Below are 23,081 nucleotides of genomic sequence, written 5' to 3'. Positions count from 1 at the left end.
GAATCTCTTGTTCCACTGGCCTACCACTGTACACTTAATTGCATCTTCAGGTGATCTGCACATATTGAACATGTGGCTAGATTCGGGTATATCAGTGAAAAGAGAAATGTGTTTATGTAGACCCTTCCCCAGTCCCCACCTCCTGGCTGACTCAGTACCTTAGGAATTATCTGAAATGTAGTATAAAAATGCTCAACCTGGCTACTGCATCCATGGGAAAGGCCTATGGTAATCTATTCAAAAAGACTTATGAGTGCATATGTACTACTATTTTTTGTGACTAGGAACAGGCAACCTGAAAGAAACTATATACATCTGTACTCAGTCTATAAAGGGTCTTCTCACAGTGTCACAGAGGGATGCATTAAACTTTAAACATTTTTTTAATGACGCAGAGCAGAGTTATGCTGTAGTTAATCAAAGTCTAAGTTCCAGACTTATAAAGACTCAGTGGGTGCCATCTACAGCTACGTTTCTACAGTCACGTAAACTTCAGGAATTTCTTAGGACATTATTATCTAACAGCAAAGTCATAGGCTGCACTCCTTCCCTGTCAAGCTTATTCTGATTTCAAAAGTACACCATGTCAGTTACAGCAAAATCAATGTTCTCTAAGCAAGGTGCCCACTTTGGACTACCTGCATCTGCATTCTCACCTCAGCCATAATCCACATTATCCAGAGGGAAGACACACACACACACACACACACACACACACACACACACACACACACACACACACACACACACACACACACACACACACACACACACAAAGAATCCTACTCACCTAGCTTGCCTGTGGGCAAATGCTTCCACTAGTGATTGCTTTCTCCAAATCAGAACAAAAACAGCAGCCTAAAGAACCTGAAAGAGCTGGTACCTTCGGCCCCTCATTATATTAGTTTTATACTACTCTTGTACTCGACAGAAAATGCAAAGAAAGTTTAACTGTACTTTTGGAATTTTGCATACAAGCACATTTTGTTTTTCTTTCCGCCAATGCCTGCTAAACTGCATGTTTATTTGGTACAAAACTACTGTGAAAGTCCAGACTGAACTATAGGACTAGCCAAAGTTGAAGGTTGCTGTTAAGGTCCGATTAAGAAGAACACATATGATTTGCCTAGTTAGAAATGGCAGATCTGCATTTCCAGACTAATATTTTATGCTTCTAAAGACAGCATTAGCAGTAGCTGTAAAGTACATGAACTCTACATATGGGGCTTGGGTGTTAGTACATAAAGCCTCACCCATAGGAATTGGGTTTTATGGAATATTAATACAATGCACACCTTTCTCCAACTTCAGAGTATATTATGCTGTCTTCGTAGCTGTGGATACTACTTTCTACTAACCTGAAAACTGTATGTATATTGACTTTCAGAGTTTATGAATACAGAAAATGCTTTAGAACAAGCCTCTGAAACACTATGCTGGACACATGGGTACTACTTATATCTAATGTTTATGCTATACTTTTCCATTGTTTATATTAATTTCCTGTATATCAGTTAAGCAGTCTGATATGAAGAGTTAATTAGACCACATAGCAAAGTTTCAACAATGCTACTAAAGGCAGCTACTGATTTACACATGACAGCTAGTGCTAATCAAGGAGGTCCACAGCAGATCTACAACTTGCAAGTATATGCTGCACTGCACCATGGGATAAACTTCCAGACTGACACCCACAATTATTAAGTACAGAAAAAAATGAAATTCTAAGTTAGCTTGGATTCATGAGTACGTATCGCATGGTATTGATGGACGCATACTCAGAAAAATATTCAGTAAGAACCACTTTCAGCAAACAGCAATAAACCCTCCCCCCTGCAAATCCCAGGTGAGGGGAGTCCCCCTAACTTATAAATACCAACGTCATGGTCATACAACAGTGAAGAAAGGGCAACAGTTACTGCTCACTGGACATGGCTTTCAATAAAATCTCCCTTGTGCTGTGCTAATCAGTGAAACAGCAGTTGAACGGGTCTACTTTATATACCCTCGAAACACAAAAAACCCGAATCGCACGACACAAAGAGTGAACCGTAGATACGTCGAATGTACTAAAGCTTGAAAATGTAAACCTCGAACCGTCATAGTCAGCCAACCCACCACTCGCAACACACTACCTACCCAAACACAATAAAAAAACACATACATACACACACTAACCAAATCCCTACTTCTAACCCTAAATTAAAGCACTAAAATCCTACTGCTAACCCTACACTAACCCCACATGCACAACTGTCTATGCACTATCCTTAACCCCTCCCTAACCCTAAGGTCCGTAATTACCGCACACTTCCCCTACGGAGCTATACTCAAACTAAATATTCCACACACATGCACTTAACAAAACCCTACACTAAAACTTACATACATTACCTACACAAAACCTTACATACACTACCTACCTATGCACTTATCTTAACCCCTCCCTAGGCCTGAGGTCCGTACCTATCGCACACTTAACTTACGGAGCTATACCGCAGATGGGCCAACTATGAGATTTTGATATTTCCCCTTTTGCGGTTTCGTTCGTTTGACGTATTCGCGGTTCACTCTTTCCATGTTGCGCGATTCGGGTTTTACTGCTTTCGAGAGCTTAAAGTAGACCCCAGTTAAACTACACTTGTGTTCCCTTTAGCATCAATACCTTCTTTTGACCTAAACATATGTTTCAAAGAAAGTAGTTAAGGTAGCCTTTAAAGACTGTCATGGTATGTAACATAGTCATACAGTAATGCTTTTTATTTCATCAAATAAGAATAACGTATGCATGTAAAAATGTTATTTTGGTACGGCACATATCAAGATGCCTTTATTGATTGTGTGTGCATGCGTGTGTACATATATACACATAGCTATAAATAAATAAATATATATATATATATATATATATATATATATATATATATATATATGGGTTCACTTTAATTCACTGAACTTTCAATTCACCGACTTTCATTTCACTGACACCATTTCACTGAAATTCATTTCACTGAAACTTCATTTCACTGAAAGTTCATTTCACTGACAAGTATTATTACAAAGTAAATGGAATATGCCCCCTTCCCCACTGTAGTGCGACCCTGGAGTTAGAATATATAGTTAGGGGGGTGTGGGGGGCACAGCCCCCCACATTGGGGGGTGTGGGGGGTGCAGCCCCCCACTTACTTTCCTTTTACTAAGCAATATTATATCAAAACTTAAGAATATCATATGAAATGAAGTGGGGGCTGGCTCTGCCCCACACCCCTAACTATATATTCTAACTCCAGGGTCGCACTACATTGGGAAGGGGGAATATTCCATTTTATTGCTAATAATAGTTGTCAGTGAATTGAACTTTCAGTGAAATGAAGTTTCAGTGAAATGAATTTCAGTGAAATGGTGTCAGTGAAATGAAAGTCAGTGAATTGAAAGTTCAGTGAACTGAAGTGAACCCATATATATATATATATATATATATATATATATATATATATATATATATATATATGTATGTATGTATGTATGTATACATACACACACACACACACACACATATAAATATATATATATATATATATATATATATATCTTCTGATAAGTATGTCTGTGCTATGTTGATGTATTCAAGTGCTTTATATTCATGTGTTGTTTTACATTGCATTTCTAGTTTGCATTTGCAGAGCTTTTCAGCCCAGATCTCATCTGAATATAAGTTGCTGTCTAGTGAGACAACCTGACATTCAGACTAAAAATAAACAAACATTTGAACAATTTGTTCACTCACTGCCTGAGTAGCTGTGCTTTTACTGCAAAAGTCAAAGGAATGGATACATAAGCCATTGCTAGGCATTCCTTTGCACAGAGGGCAAAAAACTCGCTGAAATGGCTGATGATTAACTTTCTGGAACAAAGGGAACAGAATGTTAAGATGTCTCGTTTCTTCTGTTTTAAAAATTGCACAATCAGAAAGCACACTGCATAACAAAATTAGCACATTATGTTCTCATTTACATTGCATGGGAATCAGACATGCACCATGTACATTAAAAGCAGACTGCAAGGTGTGAAAAAGGTACCAACGCATATGTATGGATCTATTTGCTCAGCACCAGGGATAACACACAAATTCAGTATTTTCCATCATTGCCTATTGTTCTACTGTTTCAAGATCATTATTTACAAAGCATACTTATTTTTGCCTGGCTACCAGCCATCTACAACTAGACGCCACTGCAAAATAAGCAGTGGTTAATAGCTACTGCATTCACATAATTTAATTATATACTAATGCAAATAACAATGTCCTTATAATAAATACCACAAGGATTAACTATAGGAAATGGTAATTTATTTACTTACTTAGCATGGAGTGCTTAAAGCTGTGCATGTTCAAAATTAAGAGCAAAACACTGAACGGATTTAACTAGTTGTTGTTGTGTCTTTCGGCTTTTCCTGGTGAGTTTAAATGCAGCAAATATCTAAAGTGTAAAACGCAGACCAGAGAGTATTTAGAAGATGTTCGTCATATTGATCACTGGTGCAGCAGCCCTAGCTATATGGGGTTATACCCTATTAAGGATATAACGGCAGCCTATTGAAACATCAGAACTCAAAATGCAGTGTCAACAAACCAAAAAAAGAAAGAACAAAAACCCATAAACAAGAAAATCTCAAAAATTGCTCTTCTCCTTAAAATTTCTTTTTGCAGGGGGGCAAGCCCCTCTTCATCCACTTGGGGGGGGCAATCTCTCTGTACACCCCAAACTTGTATATACCATCTCAAAGATCACCATATCGTGGATAAAAGGGAATATTCCCAGAAATGGCATCTTGGACTCGGTATATACAAGCCCGATCGTTCAGCTATTCAGTCTCTGTGTTTTGGGATTCCCTCTACAGGGTCCTGACATTACAAATAGTTTCCAAATATAACAGTCAGCTAGATTTCAAAGCTTCAGGGCACCTTCCACGTGCTGTCAGACAGCTCGACCTGAGGTGAGTGAAATACAAGTCTGGGCACGATGCCATTCACAGCTTTACTACCACTGTAGGCTCCTTTGAGGATTTCAAGGATCGACAGTCTGCTTATACTGTTACTTTGCTGGGCAGATAAGTTTCCTTTCAGGGGGAAAAGCTTCCATTTTCTTAATTGTATTGCTGTTTTATCACTTTCCTCTTCAGGAAAGTTATTTTAAAGCCAGTAATGTTGCTTTTTAATGGACTGTCATGAGACTGTAATGTTCTTTTAAACATAGCACTCGTTTTTCCTGTCAGTTTAAAAATGGTGTAAAGTAACTGAATACATTTTTCTGTGGAGAAATTCTGTCAATTTTACTTTTGTGGGGATGGCATAGTGTTTTAAGGTACTTTTTACTGTGATTTTCTGTTAAAAATTTAATTTTGTAGATTACTATATTTTTCCGACATTTGCTGCTTGCCTTCCCTAGGAAACAGGCACCATTTTTAGCTTGACCATGGAACAGACTACCGGTTCCACTGTCCGTCCTTCTTCCAGCTACAAAACAAAAAAAATGAAGTAAACAGCCTTTGCCACCACAACAGGCTAAAAATTTGCCTCAGCTGCAGCTGGGTGACTCTGCTGTGCCAATTGTACGTCAGACCACTCATCTTTTACCCCAGATTCCTCTGGTGTAGCACCTAGAGTCATTCTGAACCAAGGATTAGCCACATCCTCTGGGACTGTTGGGGTCTCCCCAGTGAGCAAGAGAAAGTCACTCTTTTTGGCCCTGGGAAAGGGAACAGGGAAGGTTTCCGTGCTCTGTCAGAGTGCTTTAACCATCCCTGGTGAAGTTGCTGCTGCCATTAATAACACAGTTGGCACCATTTTCCCTGTCAAAAAGAAACAGAAAATGAAGCATATATGTATTCCTCCTCAAATTTCTTTGGATAGGAGTAGTTTACTGGGTTTGGCTCAGGGGTTTAATTCAGGCTACTGATCCTTCCTGTAAAGTAACTTCTGATAAAGGAAAGACAGACACCTCTATTCCTGAAGATATTCAAGATTCTGAATCTAAACATGAAGTTGCAGGGGTGGATACAGGATTTTTCCCTCAGATTTCTGATACAGACTCAAAGGAGAGCTCAATTTTTGATTCTCCATGTAAGTGTTTCTTTTTCTCTGAAACTATTTTTTAGAATGTGTTGTCTTCAGTGGGAGAACATTGATGTTTCTCAGTCCCTCAGAAAATACTATGATTTGTTACAGAAGGATTTTCCAGATCTTACACCCATTCCTCCTGTTCTGTCCACTTAAGAGGATGTGTGTATCACTGCCTGCAATCTTCTTGACAATCAGCCAGCTGTCCCTAAAAAGGCAGACAGGATGTACAAAGTTCCTCAGTCTTATTATACACTATTCCCAAACCTGACCCAGCAACTACAGATCTAGTTGATCTCACTGCTGCTAAGCAGCTAGTCAATTTCAATCCTACTCTTTTTGATAAGGATGTAAATATTATTGATAGTTGTGGGGAAAAAAGTGGATACTTCTGTAACCTTGATTTTTAGAATTTTGAATTGTCAAGCTCATATGTTAGGCTTGTTCTAATTATGAAAGTATGAGGAATGGTTTATCTGCAGTTTTTTCTTGTGAGAAAAAAATCTGCTTTAAATAACTTGGTTTCTTCTGCTGCACAGGTCACTGGTCATTGTTCGCAGTTTGTGTATAACTCTGTTAATTCTTTTTCCAGGGCTATGGTCACTGGTGCAGTTTTGAGGAGGTTTGCAATAGCTGCATTCTCAGAACCTTTCAGATGATGTTAAAAGTTAGATTTTACATTCACCCTTGGATACAAATTTAACATTTGGCTCATCTTCTCCAGAGGTAATCAAAAAACATAATGAAATGGACAAGCTGATCCAAGGAATCTCTAAGATTTTGCAGCCCTACTTTTCCAAATTTTCTAAAAGATTTTCTAACTCCTCATCAAATTTTGGCAAAAAGCAGAATAAACAGTATCAACAAAATACAGCTAAATTAGAAGTTATGTACCTACCATAACGTTCCATGTTGGTTGTCTTCTCTCGCCTTCTTTCTTGCTGGATGGGTTCGGAGCCGATCCTCGGCTCCGACTCGGCACTTGCTAAGCTCAAGAGTCACTTCCACCAGCTCGAGGCAGCCCCATATCCCATGATGCAAGGCGGAGATTACCCAGATCTCGTTTGGTAGCTAGAGGAAAAAAATACCTACTATCTTCCCCCAAGGGAAGAAGAACAACTAACCTGAGAAAGAACTGTAACGGGAACCCAGGTAACTAAGTGCAGAGCGAACTGGTGTCCAAGGGAGAAATCTCCCAGAGAAGAGGATAGTTCAAGGTCTGTCCAGGCTAGGGGGACAGGAGGGAGGGACGCAAGAAAGAAGGCGAGAGAAGACAACTAACATGGAACATTATGGTAGGTACATAACTTCTAAATGTTAAGTTGTCAAGCTCGCCTTCATTCTTGCTGGATGGGACCGCGTCCCTAGCACCTCTATCCTGGGTGGCTCAATGGAACAGACTCTTGAGAACTGTGGAACCAAAACTCGCCCTGTCCCTGGAGGCCAAATCCAATTTGTAATGTGAGACGAAGGTATGAGGAGTGGCCCAAGTGGCTGCTGCACAAATAGTGTCTAAGGGTAGTCTAGCCTGAAAGGCTGTAGATGTGGCTAGGCCTCTGGTAGAATGTGCTTTTGGTATTGAGATCAGCTGTTTGCCCCTAAGCTGATAAATGTAAGAAATAGTGGAAGACAGCTATCTGGATAAGGTCACCTTAGAAACAGGGAGACCTTTCTTATTTTCAGCATAAGAAAGAAAAAGCTGATCAGACTTTCTAGATTGCTTTGTTCTGTCCAAGTAATATCTGAGTTGGCAATGAACATCTAGGCAATGCAATTTTTGTTCCGCCCTGTCAGAATAATTGGGGAAAAATACTGGAAGATCAATAGATTGGTTTAAATTTGTTTGTCTTAGAAGCAACCTTGGGCAAAAAGGACAGATTAGTTCTCAAAGATACTCTATCCTTGTGGAAGACCAAGTAAGGAGGACGAACACAGAGAGCATGAAGTTCAGACACCCTTCTAGCCGGAGTAATAGCGACTAGAAAGAGTGTCTTCCAAGAGAGAAATTTTAATGAGCATGTAGCAGCCGGTTCAAAAGGGGGAAGTATTAAGGATGCCAGCACTAAATTTAGATCCCACTGCGGTGGAGGATCCCTAACAGGGGGTTTAAGTAGGAAGATCCCTCTGAGAAAGGCTTTGCAAAGTTTGTGAGACATAATGTTCTGGTCTGCAAATCCGACATGAAAATTCGAGATTGCTGCCAGCTGGACTTTAACTGTGGAAGAAGAAGAACCAGAGTGAAAAATTTCAGCTAGGAAGTCCAAAACTGACTGAATAGGGGCAGTAAAGGGATCTATGTTCTTAGACCTTGCCCAAAAGGAAAAACGTTGCCATTTGCTAGAGTAAATCCTTCTGGTAGAGGACTTTAGAGAAGCTACTATGATATCCCTAATGGGATTAGAGATCATAGGAAGCCTGGCTAAGGAAGGAAGTGGAGCAACCAAGCAGTGAGGTTGAGGGAACGAATGGACCGGTGCAGTTGACCCGACTGGTGGGTCAGAAGATCTGGAACTGGGTCCAGATGCCAAGGCTGCACTAAGAGATGTCGATGAAGGAACGGGAACCAGATTTGTCAAGGCCAGTAAGGAGCAATGAGAATCAGCTTGGTTCTCAAGTCGGTAGCTTTCTGAAGCACTTGAGGAATCAACGGAAAAGGGGGAAAAGCATAAAGAAGTCCCCGGGGCAATCCTGGGTTAGAGCATCTCTGGGGGGATGGCCAGGAAGTGAGAGAGAAGAAGTCTGGGCATTTGCTGTTTTGGGGTGTAGCAAAAAGGTCGCAGCAAGGAGGACCCCACTTCTGAAAAATCTCTTCCGCTATAGATTGTTTGAGAGACCACTCGTGAGGCATGAGTATAGCTCTGCTCAACCTGTCCGCTATGATTTTGGTTTTCCCAGGGATATGGTTGCTATCAGAAACCGCTGAGAGGAGATCGTCCATTGCCAAAGTCTGAGAGCTTCTTGACACAGAGGATAGGACTTGGTCCCGCCCTGTTTGTTGATATACCATACTACGGACATGTTGTCCGTGTGAACTGCGATAGTTCCTAAAGGAAGAAAGTCGTTGAGGGCTTGCAACGTTAAAAGCACTGCTCTCATCTCTAGGACATTTATATGCAGTTGGTATTCGAACGATTGCCACGTGCCATGGACCATCCTGCCCTGATAATGCCCCCCCCCCGATCAGGGAGGCATCCGAAGTGACCGTGGCTACCGGGGCTGGGGGACAAATGGTCTGCCCTGATGGACTAGGGGGGAAGAAATCCACCAGGATAGGTGGCTCTTGCAGATCTGTGTGACAAGGATCTTGTGACGCATGGGCAACTGCTGGAAGGACCATTGGGTAAACAACATCCACTGTAGGAGACGCATGTAAAAGCGGGCCAGAGGAAGAAGTGTGATGGCAGCTGCCATTAGGCCTAACACTTTCAGGACCAACCTGGCTTGTACCTTTTGCTGAATAGGATGATCCGAACATGATTTTGGATATCCAGGATTCTTTGATTTGTTAGATTTGCTGACATCCGAGTAGTGTCTAGATCTGCCTATAAAGGTAATAGATTGGCAAGGCGATAAGGAAGACTTTTCAAGTTGACAGAAATCCCTAACTGGCTGCAGAGACATAGAGTGTAATCCCTGGCCTGGAGAAGTTGATGCCTGGTGGTGGCTGTGAGGAGCCAGTCGTCTAGGTACGGAAACACCTGGAATCCCTGATGTCTCAGGTGAGCCGTGACCACTGCCATGCATTTGGTGAACACTCTGGGGGCTGTGGTGAGACCAAAGGGCAGGGCTCTGAATTGAAAATGACTGGTCCCCAGCCGAAAGCGGAGAAACCTTCTGGAGCATCTGTGGATTTTTATGTGATAGTACGCATCCTGAAGGTCTATAGAGCACATCCAGTTGTCTTTGTCCAGAAAGGGCAAAATCGATTGAAGTGTAACCATTCGAAAACTCGTCTTTTTGACAGACTTGTTTAGTCTGCTGAGGTCTAATATTGGTCTCCAGTCTCCCCTCTTTTTGGGGACCAAAAAGAACCTTGAGTAGATTCCGGATTCTAAATGGCCTGCTGGAACTGGCTGGATGGCCCTTTTCTCTAGAAGTTTTGAAACCTCTAGCTTTGCAATTTCCCTTAGACCGGGTGGAACGTCTGGAAGGGATCCTTTTTGAGGGAAGGGGCTTTTCTTGAAAGGTATTTTGTAACCCTCGGATATGATCGACTGTACCCATTTGTCTTGAGAAAGGGAAAGCCAGGCTTCTGGGTACAGTGACAATCTCCCCCCGACTGCCTCCAAGGGTGGGCAGTCGGGCAACACCTCAGGGATGCTGGAAGGGCTTGTCAGAGAGAGGCTCTCTGCTGCCCTGGTTCTGCGGACCCCCTCTGCCCCTAGGGCGGCATCTGTTATTACCCCCTCTGCCTCTGGGGGTAAACTGACCACGTGCGTCAGGCGTGACTCCTTGAGATTTTCGGAACCACATTTTCCCTCCCTTCTGACCTTTGGGGTAAGGCCTTGAAGGGGTGGAGAAACGGACTCCTACGGCAGAAAGAGTCTTGCCGTCTTGCTCGCACCTGGTCAAAGTGTCCTTCACCTGAGGTCCAAACAAAGTTGTCCCATCGAAGGGAGAGTTTGTGAAGGATGCCTTAAAGGGGTCTGCAAAATTGCAAAGTCGCATCCAGGACTGACGTCTGAGAGCCACTCCTGTGCCTGCAGCTCTACTCGCTCCATCGGCTGCATAAGAAATGAGCCGCATGGAGGAGTTAGTTATGGAATTTAGGATTCCCAGCTGAGAGGCAATCTTCTCTTGAGCCCCAGCAGCTGACGGATCCTGTACCACCTCACCCAATTCCTTGAGGATATCTCTTTGAAGTCGGGTGAAGTGACATAGATAATTCAGCGAACGCATAGCAAAGGTCACTGAGGAAAATATCCGCTTACCATACCTGTCCATGGTCCTAGACTCCTTGTTAGGAGGATGGACTGGTACGGAAGGATCTGCAAGTTCCTTTTTGGTGGCGGCCGCCACCACCATGGCATCAACCGGGACACCTTTGGTGAGAAACTGTTTTTCAGTGGGGGCCGTGATAAATTTAGAAGGCCTCCTGGGGACTGGTACCACAGAATCAGGAGATGCCCATGCCTTTCGAGCTATCACGTCCATGAGGGGGTCGAAAGGCGGAGAAACCCAGGAGGTGGAGGGTCGAGATCCAAAAGCCTCCAGGTATACAGACTCATCCTCGGAGGGGTTAATGGAGGGCCAGTTCCCCCTCTGTTTCAGGAGTTCAAGAATGTCTGAAAAGGAGACATCCTCAGAGGGGGATCTTGGGGACCCCTCCGACTCATCTAAGTCGGTATCTGATGTCGTAGACTCAGGGGAGTCTAAATGATTCCTCTTGCAAGTCCTCTTATGTGGGGGTTCCCCTGAATGATCAGGAGAAATCTCAGAAGAGGAAGGTATTCCCAATGAGGAAACCTGGGGCGATGGATCTCTGGGTCCGGGAGCAAGAGAGTGGGAAGAGATATCTACAGGCACTGAAGAGGGAGGAGCTAAAGGGACCGACTGTTGACTCAGCTCGGGGGCTAGTACACTCCTCATCACCTCGAAGGCTCCCCTCCCGGGGAGGACCGAGAGCTCCCGCTCCGAGGAAAGAGGAATCCCCGGCCTCACTGAAAGGGAAGGCTCCGAAGCAGATGTTGGTGCCGAGCTTACCAAAGCCGAAGCTCCGAGGGGGAGAACGGGGTCGGACAAGGGTCCGATGCCACTCGCCCCCTCAGAACCGACAAGGGAAGCCCGATGACCGGATCCCTCCAAGGACGGTCTCAAGGAGGAGATAGGAGTCGAAGATGACGGAGCCAAAAGGAGTGGTATCAGCTCCGAAGCACCAACAGTCACAGTTCCAATAAGCTCCGGCTCCGAGCTCTGAAGGAGAGTTGAAGGAGGAATTTCTGGAGGGTGTGGAATAGCGGTCGTCTGCTGAGACGGGCTATGAAGTATCTGGGCCAGTGCCTGTGATTTCAGCAGTCTACTCACCACTCTCTCCAAGTCATGGTCTGAGAGTCTGAAGACCTTGAGGATCGGCTTCGATGGCTCCGCTCCGAAAGTAAGGGAGAGGCCGGAGCCGAATGAATAGACTCCAGCGACGGAGATCTGGATCTCTTTCTCGGCAGAGCCATCGGAGCCGAAGAACCTTCGGTTCCAGTTGGAGCCGACAACTTGTCGGCTCCGAGCTGGGTCAGAGATGTGTCGGCTCCAGCCGGAGCCGACACAGGCATGGAAGCAAGAGTATCAGTGCCGATCGGCACTGATACCGAACCTTCAGAGAAGGAAGGATCGGCTCCAGCCGGAGCCGATCTCGACTCCGAGGGAGTCGGAACCAAGGCTGAAGGCTTGGACACTGAAGCCTGGGCCTTGGGAGGCTTTGAGGGCTTCCCCGAGCTGGACTTAGCCGGGGAGCTCTCAGGCTTTAATAAGCCCCTGAGAATAAGTTTATTTCTACGTTCCTGCAGGACTCTCTGGCTGAAGGAGTGGCAAATAGCACAGGAGTCCTGCAGGTGTAGAGGTCCCAGGCAATAAATACAAGAAGTGTGACCGTCTGTCAGAGACATCTTCTGACAGCACGAGTCACACTTCTTGAAGCCTGAGACCCTAGCCTCTTTAGACATGACTGAGTACCTAATCACACATGCACTACCACAGTCAGTCCAAAAATTAAACCAGATTAACAAAACCAAGTACAGGGAAAAAACACACAGACACACCCAAACCAACCCTGACAGGAAAATATAGGAGGGGTAAAGACCTAAGGCCCGACTAGCAAAAATATGAATAAAGGGAACAGGACACTAACGGGAATAGGGCTAAGTGAATCGGGAAGTTAACAAAGTAATGTATATATAAATATAAAGTATTGGGGTGGACTAAAGTCTCAGAAAAAAGGTAGAAAAATTCACTTACCAGGAGCTGGTAAAAAGTTACCTCATGAGCGAAGCGGCAAACGAGATCTGGGTAATCTCCGCCTTGCATCATGGGATATGGGGCTGCCTCGAGCTGGTGGAAGTGACTCTTGAGCTTAGCAAGTGCCGAGTCGGAGCCGAGGATCGGCTCCGAACCCATCCAGCAAGAATGAAGGTGAGATTGACAACTTAACATCAAACATTTAAGAAAAAAAAATGGCAAGGGAGTTCCAAAAAAGAAGTCTTAAACCTCTCACACCCAAGGACAGCACAAGTCCGAATGACTATACAAGAGACCTTATGACCTCTCCGACTCTGGCACCGGCACCTTTTTTTTCTTCCAGAAAGTCTGAATCTCCATTTTTCTCTTTGTCAACAGATAGTTTCAGGCAAATGCATTCTGCAAATCATTCATCAAGGTTACAGATGGCAAAGGGAGGAAATTCTTCCTTTCCAAGGAGTCATTCCTCATCCTCCAGATCAGACTACTTTGTTTCCACAGGTTCTTCGTCACATGCTGTTCAAAGGAGTGATGGAACTAGTTTCGCCTTCCCAGGTGGGGAAGAGTTTTTATTCAAGTATGTGCTTAGTGCCAAAGAATGAAAATAGTTGGAGGCCAGTTTTGAATCTTTCTTTCCTAAACCTGTTTGTGATGGTGTCCAAATTCAAAATGTAACTTCACAACATTCTGCCTCTTCCTCCTCTTTCAAGTTTCCTGGTAACACTAATTTTAAAAGATGCTTATCACATCCCTATTCATCCCAACTTCAGATGTTTAAGGTTTTGTGTGCCTGGATCTCTTAATCCCTTCTCTGCCTTACCCTTTGGTCTATCCACTGCACCAGGAGTGTTCACAAACTGTCTAGCTCCAAACATAGCTCATTGTAGGCTGCAGGGTCGCCAAATTTTTCCATATTTAGATGACTTGCTTATCTTTGGAAAGTCTTTTTCAATGTGTCAGGATTCACCTTGGAAGAAACTGTAAAGATTTACACTAGAAACAATACTACTTCTAAATATCAAACAGCATTTGATTAGATTATAGCCAAATGTTTTTAAATAATGTCTTGGTCTTCTGTTCAAACTTCAAACTTCAGTGACCACTGCTCAGTCTTTACACTTTTTCTAGATAAGACTCCTTCAGTAACAATTGCAATTATTCTTTCCTTCTTGAACTTTCTAGAAATTACTTACAGTCAACAGTTAAAGTGACTGTAACACTTTTTTTTATTACATATCTTGCTTCCAAGTGCAGTCAAATTCTTTCTACAGACTAGCAGAACAGGTGATGGACACCCAATTCCTTGGTTAATGCCACACCTCAAAGTAACATTTTAAACAATATGGTCCAATAACTGACTGCCTGGGACACCCTGACAATGGTAAGAACTTAAGCCACATGGCTTATTAAATTATGACTGAACCACCAGTTTAAAGCTATGTTCCATTTTCCCTTCAATATCCTCAAAGACTTCTGGAAGGATGTTAACATCCTAACTACTAAAACTAAATGTGCAAACCATTCCCCCTCTCCCTAAATATGAAGTAAATGTCAGGCCCAACAACTCCCCTTCCATTCTCTGTAACTGAATGTCACGCCAAAAGTGTCCACACTGCTTACCTGCCCAGCTCTTTGGCTTCTACCTCTCTTCTTCCCTCTAATCATTTAATTAATACAATGACAGCTAATCATGGAAAAAAGATGAATGACCTTATCACCAGTTTCTGAAAGCATGTGACACCTGTATTACAGTTACTGTCACTCCTATTAATACTTCTTCTTCCAAAAGTATTCTTCCGCATATAAGAAAAACAGCCACAGATCTTTCTCTGTCTGAATGATAAAGCTTCTCACTTCCTAGGCATCTTATACCGGGATTTTCTTAACTTCTCCAGGCTTTCAGAAGCAAAGGTATCTAATTAAATAAAAAGTTGTACTTCCTAAATTCTATTAATGAATGCACAATGTGTCTTTGGTAAATTACATAACACTATCACCATTGTCCTTTCCATTACAGATAAGATATACAAAGGAACTGATAATAGTGAAATCTAACAGTTTCTTTGGATAGCAAATGCCTCTGACTCAGGTCTTACCATCTTTTACTCTGAATGTTGCCATGAACCTGGACCACACTTTCTTGCTAGCTATAATCTCAGAATACAGCTGAATGAAACAGTAACTTTTGTTTGCCCCTACCCAGCAAAATTCCACAGGGATCCATCATGGGTCCTCTACTCCTTTTATCAACCTCCTAACAATGGGAAATCCCCCAGCTGCAGGCTGATCTACATGCAGATGATCTGGCCCTCAGCAATACTAACTCCACTGACTTTCTCTTCCCTTTTACAAGATTTCATTACAGTGAGTGGCCTGTTTAATACTAAGATACGCATGATAAATTTTGCACAAAGGCAGTACACTTTAGGAATACACGTCTTCCTGACTTGCTGAAGAAGTACACAGGCATGTAAGGACTTGGACATATGACTTGATATTACCTTTATCTTCAACACAAACATGGATAAGACCACCCAAAAAATGAAATCCTTCATGGCACGCTGTTAAAGAATTTTTAACCATCAATTCAGTAATGCAGAAAAGCTCTCTGGAAAGGAGTTCTTAAATGTGTATCCTAGAGTATGACCTTCCAACTAAAAGTACTCGCTGCTGGTAAGCATATGAAATGCTGAGTTCTGGAAAGTGGAGACTGAAAACAGAAAATGCTGACATAAATGTATTAAGCTGAGATTTCCATGTATTGGAATATTCCCTTTTCTTTGAGGTGTGGTTTATAGGTTCATAGGTGTCTCCTAGGATAATGACCACAAGGGCCGTTTTAAGCCTAGCCCATGTATACAAAATTTCTGGCAAGTTCTCGCACCCTTGATAAGTGTAAGCAGGGGCTTGGGAGATGAACCACTTACAGACTGTCTGTGCCAATTAGAGACATAGGTGCCAAACCAAGGATGAATTTCCTGTTCCCCATCCAATTGCCGAAGTTATACCTGAATTGTGTTAGGAAGGCACTCTGCTTCATCTGGATGGGTAGCCTATTTCAGAGAAGGGGTAGTCTCTGGGATACATACCAGTCTCTCATCTGGTGATCTTGGAGTTGGTATATATAAAGTTGGGGGGATGTGGGGGCTTGCTCACAAAGAAAAAAGTCTAAAGGAGAAAAGTGATGTTGGGTACTCACTTTTCTCCTATACTTTCAGTCTTTTTTTCAGTATTTTGGCCATCTCAACATTTCAATAGGGAGCCATACTGCCAGTCACTGAAATTGAACACCAAAACATACTGCTTCACTGGATCAGCTGCTGTATTAGAACATCACTATTTAATCTGACCACAGCAAGATGGCTGCCAGAACTAGAAACAACAGATCTTCTCCAAGGCAGTCTTATTTTTATCATACTTTCTTAGCTACTTCTCCCTAGTCATCTTTTGGCTCACAAAACCTTAAAACATCTTCCAGCACTCCAGTCCTTGTGACAGCACTGCATTTTCAACACGTCCTAAACTCTGGAATCTTGCATCTACACCTTGTTCTAAAGGAAGAGCATTGCTGCTCCATGTTACATTTATGTCTTTTTCTTTTGGCTGCTATTCCTTGTCCCTTGATTAGCAACCACCTTTATAATTGGTTTTAATAGCCACAAGACAAAACTTCTGTACTTGCTTTACTGAGTGTCTTTTATCCACCTCCTTAGGGGAACAATAAGGTATATTCTTGCAGGCATATATATATAACTTGTGCAAGTATTTTCATCAGAATATTGAGAACCTTGTTGCAATTTTATTCTTTTTTGTAACTAGGTTATGGTTGTTAATAATTTAGCGTGATCTTGCCTGTGGGGGAAAATATAAAAACAAAAGCAACCTTCATAAGAGTATATAGAATCTCACATCCTCTGGATGCATGCTGCCTTTGCCTGTACATAAGAGTAAAAATATGCCACAGCATTTTAAAACTGCTTAAATCCTGAAAAGCTTTTAAGCACTTATCTGACAATCGGTATATAAATAAAATGTATTCATTTCATGTTGCTGCTTGATCTTTTGTAGGTAGTGTAACTTTTACCTGCTTTATATGCTAGCTCAGTTGGTGTAGAGGTCTAAAGCCTTGGGTAAGACCCATGTGACCAGAGTCAGAGTGATGCCTCAGGTTCCTGCTAGAACTGATAGAACAGGGACAGAAGTAAAAGGGCCGTGCCTGCTCACATTTCTGGGGAGGCACATGTCCATGGTCACAGAAAATGTATCAGTTCCCCAGTGGAAACTGGGGAATGTGCACAAGGTTCCCCTAGTAGATGGAGTTTACTGTCGACTTTATTTTATTTATTTTATTTTACATTTGGTAACCGGGAAAGTCCGACTGGACACAGGTCCCTTTTCAGTGGAGGCCCGGGGAGAAAAGCTCCACAATACAGTACAGTACAAATGAGGATTTCATTTACATCTATAACTACAATTCAACATGAAATATTCAGATATTAACATCTTGTTAACAGGACTATTTACAAGGACATAGACTCATTTCAGCATGTAGTAGACAGAGTTAAACATTTCTGGTATGTCTACATTACAGCATGCAATAATCAAATATTAACATGTTGTTAGTAGGACTATATACAAATACAGTTACAGAGATTTCTGCATGTAGTAGACATTTTAACATTTCTGATAGTTGATTTATGTGCAGTACATTATACAATTGAGAGTAGTACAGAAATTGTGAAAAAGTATAAAAAGTTTGAAGCAAATATTGGTAGTAAGGTTATTATGTGGTACTTTGTTATATTATAATTAGTACAGTATTAGAGAAAAAAATACAAAAAGGTTTGAAAAAGTCAATCTGAAAAGCCCATTTGTTTGGGGTAGAACAGGTATCCATGTGTAACTAGAGGAAGTTATTGGTGAAACTTTAGCAGATGAAGTCATGCATTCATGCAACAGTGCAGTGATTTGGCTTAATCTGGGATGACACAGGAGCAGAGCCAGTTGCTTGAAAAGTGGCTTTTGAGAAGTTTTTTTAACTTGGGAGGCAGACGTTGTAGTAGTAATGTGATATGGGAGTTGATTCCAAACTCTGGCTATGGTGCAGGCAAAGAGAGATTTACCGGCATCATTTCTGTGTTTGATGATGTTTATAAGGTTTTGGTTACTGGATCTTAAGGTTCTGGTGGTTGTGTAGGGATGAATTAGTTGCTGTAGTGATGGAGTTTTGTTGTGTAGGTACTACAATTTGTGCGCTGTAGAGAGTTGATTAAGTAAAAGTAGCTGGGGTAGTTCGAGACAGTTGAGCTGCTTTAGGGTAAGACAATGGTGGGTTCTAGGAGAGGCTTCTGTTGCGAACTTGACAATCTTGTTGTAACAAGATTCCATTTTGTTAAGTTTGGAGTGGCGCAAATTTGTCAGTATGGGGAGGCATACAGTAGGATGGATAAGAGGTGAGTCCTAGCAACTGTGGATTTTGTATTTTTGGTCATGAAGTGTTTGCTTCTATAAAGGAGACCTAGCTTTTTGTTTACTTTCTTGATTGTTTGGGCTTTGTGAATGTCAAACCTGAGGATGTTATCGATAACTACCCCTAGCAGTTCTGTGTAGGTTGTTGGGGTGATTGTGATGTTATCTTTGGAGATTATGACAAAATCATTGCTTAGCTGAGGAGGTCTACCAGGGCCAATTAAGATTAGGTTGTTTTTTTGGGGGGTTAAGAAGTTTTATGTTAGTGAACCATGCTTCTGCTAAGGTAAAGTTGAAGGACAGTGAAGAAAAACAATCAAAAGAAAAACTTGTATTTGAGTCATGTGCATATTTTAATACTCCATTTGCCTTGGTCTTGCACTTTGGCTAAAACAGATCTTTTTGAATCAGTTTGTCACTCTGACTAACACGCATTACAAAGACAAGTAAAACACATCCACTTATGCTGTAACAGTACACTACAGAAAATAATTTATTCTATTAACATTTCCCAGCTGTCCAAATAGACACAGGCTGTAAAGGCTGCAGATCTGATCGTAACATCTTCTCTTACCTGGAATGTTTTTGGCCCAGCTGATAATGACAACCAGCTCCCGGTCAGCAAGGTCACAAAGTGTTGTCATGGCCTTTACGTAACTATCAGGCACTGTTGGGTCTGGCATGGCATACAGTTTCTCAGGTTCTGCCACCATTAAGTGTGAGATGATGGTATTGACTGGAGCTGCAATGGAAGGAAAGTGAAACAATGTTACAGTCAAAATGACTGCGTAGTGAATTAAGGGGAGGAAACTAACCTAGGTCTATAAAGCAGCACTGCCCATTTAATTATTACATTTTAGAGTATTAAGATTAATAGTTCAACAAGCCCAGAGCAAACAAAAGCACTCACCATTATTCATATACAGGAGTAATCTGGCAGGTCATAAAACAACACTCTTGTCAGGAATAAGCCTCATGTGAAGGAACAGGTTTTCAATGTTAACACTGAAGGGCAGAGATGGTCTCAAGACAGGCCACAAATAAAAATGTTTGTAAGGAAATGACTTTCATTATGACTGCCTTACAGAAGCTGAAAGTACTTCTTAACTAAACTGCCACCTGTAAGCAACCTGCTTAATAACAGCATTGTGCCTTCAGAAAAACAGTAACAGTTACAATGTGGGAAGATGGGAAGAGAGCAGGCTACCTGAAAACAGAAGCATCATGTAAGGAAATGGATAATCACTGAAGGAATAAAAAATCTCCAGATAAATTACAAACTGCTTGATCTGGAAACTGATGCCTGTGGCAGGATGGTCAGACTACTGTAATAATCAGGGATGGCCTTAAGAACAAGCAAACCAGGCAGTCTTTGAGGATGCCAGCTGTTAAGAGGCAAGACTTTTCAATGGAATGCATGTATTATATAACACCTGACAGTGGCTGTGCTGACACCACATTCATTTCTACCAAGGATACTGCAAGATGTATCCCTATTCAAAGGCCAGCCTTGGTAATAATATCCTTCAAGTCTGACAGTGTGTTTAGGGGTATATGGTCGATCAGCGTGAATGAGCAAATCCATCTCACCAAGCTCCAGAGATCAGACATGCAATGCAACCCATTGTTAAATATTACAACATACACCAAAGTTTACTGTCTTCAGAGTTAGGTATAACAGTTAAGAGATGCATTAACTACAACCCCTACATAAAGGGTGTGGTAATAAGGGGATGGGGCTTTAATGCCTGTATAAAAATATAACACTAACATTTGTTGGGTTGCTTATTTATTTTCCCAGGTTTGAGGAAATGATCTTGAATTCAACCTCTGAGGTAGGTCAGCTATAGTGCAGTTTAGGGTTATAAGGAACTGTAGCCTGACCATGACAATGTATCCAACCAGTTCCTTCCATTTTATACCTGAACTGCTCCAGTACATCATGCAGTGCATGTTTTAGAATGGGTTCCTATTACTTGACTGAAAGTTTAGGTTAGCGAATACTTAAACGTTGATCTGGTCATAGCGAAAGCAAAAAGACACGAACAGATGATTTAACGCAGGGAAAGAATTCCTTTGGCCGTTATGCAAATTTTGCCCCTTTCCCCACTGTAGAGCAATCTTTGAGTTGGTATATTTAGTTGGGGGGGGTGTGACACCCCCCACTTCATTTTTGGTTTAATTTTTTTTTTTGCAGTCAAGGGAATTCATTCCGTACGTTAAAGCAGCCGATCGCGTTTCAATTTTTCGATATTACCAGATACACGTTTAGGTATTCGCTGACCTAAACGTTCAAGCAGGTAAAATAGATGCTTTAGAACTACATAAACTTCTAATTTAAAGCTCAGCAGAATGGAGTCAGTAACTTCTTTCAGTATGCCAGCTTAAAACACCAGTGTTATTACAAACAGACAATTAAAACATTCATAGGTAGGTACTAGGGTATTGGCCCAAGGACCTATATAAGCATAGCCAAATGGTACCCTGGCTTTCGCCACCCAAGAAAATTATTTTCCTCTGCCCCTGTCGAACAGAGCCACAGAAGTGATCCCCGGGGTGAATTTCCTATCTCCCATCCAATCATCACGATTTTTCTTGAAGATTGCTATAGGTTCATAGGTAACCACAATAAAGGAGAAAAAGGTGCAATTGCAGTTTAAAAACAGTTATCCCCACCTCAATGGAACTCCAGAAGACAGGAAACAGTATCTGATGAAGATGAGGACGAAAACATATTTTCAAGGAGTATCGTTTATGTGTTGTGCTTTCTTACTGCATTAAAATTGTGTTAAGCCCATCAACTGTTTCCTGTCTTCTGGAGTTCCACTGAGGTGTGGATAACTGTTTTTTATAGGTTCATAGGTAGGTACTTTACAGTGTTCATTGCTACTGGGCTTTCTCATACCTGCTGTCAACTGGCACAAACCTCTATGTCATATTAGCACCGGCGGCGGTTCCAGGATCCTTTTCTTGCCAGGGCATAGTACAGTCACAGCAGCTAGTTGGTGGTGCAATTGAGGCATGTTGGAAAAAAAGCACTGAAACACCATACAAATAAAGTACAGACTACATGAAACATAACTCTCCATTAATCTACTGTTAAAAATGAAGGCCCATTTCCCTATGAAAAACAATGAATGCCATAACCTTACAAATCCTGGTAGTGCTCACAATACAGAAATACTACTGATTTGTCATACTTCTGGAAAATGGTTTGCATGAAGTATTGATATGCTACAGTGTAGCGAGCCAAGAGTGTAGCTACCAATACAAAAGAGATGGGAAATTGTCATGCATAAAGCCATTTGTGCCTGAGTTGAAAGAGTAACAAATATCATTAACCTAAACTCAGGAACAGATGATTGGACTTATTTTGTTCTGTGCTATATTATAAATAAAATATTTTTAAACAAATGCAGTTGTTTCCTCAACATTCAAGAAAAAAACATCCTCCCATTGTAGACACTGGTGAACATAGATCTCAACCTGCTAAAAGGCCAATGTGGAACACAGGCCATAGCAATGTGTGACAAGCAGTCAAAATGTGGAACACCCTATTTTCGCACTGTGCAAAAAACGTACCTTGACCATACCCATGGCCTTTCAACCAAAATATACCATATATAAGTATTTAATAATACACACACACACTCTTGCAAAGACAACTGAATATGCAGAGAGGGTATGCTGTGTGTTTGAGCTCCAAAGTGCACTTAAAAATAAACTAACTAAATAAATAAAATAAAAAATACAGATGTTAGCTGCCTCCCATGTATGAAGGGATGGCTCATACTAACACTGCCTGTATGTAGGAGTTAGTATTGTGGGTAGTTGAGATTAAGACCATGTACTGCCTGCAGTACAATTACCCGGATGACAATAGTCTATAGACATACATGGACTTTTCCAATGCTTTGACATTTTTCATTGGTATTCAACACAAATGTAAAAATGTAAAGTCTTGGGGTGTAGGGAGTCTGATTCCCATTTCTCTATACAGAATGAAGAATACCTGCTTGGGGTTGCATCCCCATGTGTAACTCATTTTGGAATACATCAGATTGTCAGAAAGAAATGAAGAATGGCCCAAACAAAGCAATATCATCAGCATATGAGAAAAGCACATGGATTCGCACATCCTCATGTAAGGACAATCTGTACTCTTACCAACAAGTCAAAAAAACAATGCACCTGGAGGTTAAGAGGTATGCGTTTAAAGAGACAGAACAAAATAAAATAGAAGCAAAACAGTACCAAGGCAAATAATTGCAATACCAGCAGTTAAAACAAATCCTTTTATCTGCTGGTATTGCAGTTATTTACCTTGGTACCGTTTTGCTTCTATTTTATTTTTTCTCCCTCTCTTTCAAATGAGGTTTCCACAACCATTCCTGGTACTCGAATGGTCACATATTTGGGAGCTCTCGTTGTTTCTCATCCTCAGAAACAGTTACTTCATTGGTTCATATACCGCAATGGCAGCTGGCTGTAACTGCGGTATATGAGACACTCAAAAACTGTGCAGCACAGCTAATGCTGTTCA

General features: G+C 41.7%; 1 protein-coding gene across 1 annotated transcript in view; it reads right to left on the bottom strand.

The window, feature by feature from the left end:
• LOC122805524 (estrogen-related receptor gamma-like) overlaps positions 1-23,081 on the bottom strand; it is a 590,745-nt gene that overhangs the window by 73,850 nt on the left and 493,814 nt on the right. Inside the window, exon 7 of the mRNA XM_044075726.1 lies at positions 19,113-19,280. Coding sequence (XP_043931661.1) covers positions 19,113-19,280 — 168 coding nt within the window. The remainder of the gene's footprint in view (positions 1-19,112; positions 19,281-23,081) is intronic.

The sequence above is a fragment of the Protopterus annectens genome, chromosome 6.part1, assembly GCF_019279795.1.
Source record: "Protopterus annectens isolate FY-2018-M chromosome 6.part1, PAN1.0, whole genome shotgun sequence".
Taxonomy (NCBI): Eukaryota; Metazoa; Chordata; order Ceratodontiformes; family Protopteridae; genus Protopterus; species Protopterus annectens.
The sequence above is the reverse complement of the archived record's forward strand: the minus strand, read 5'-3'. Positions and strand labels throughout refer to the sequence as shown.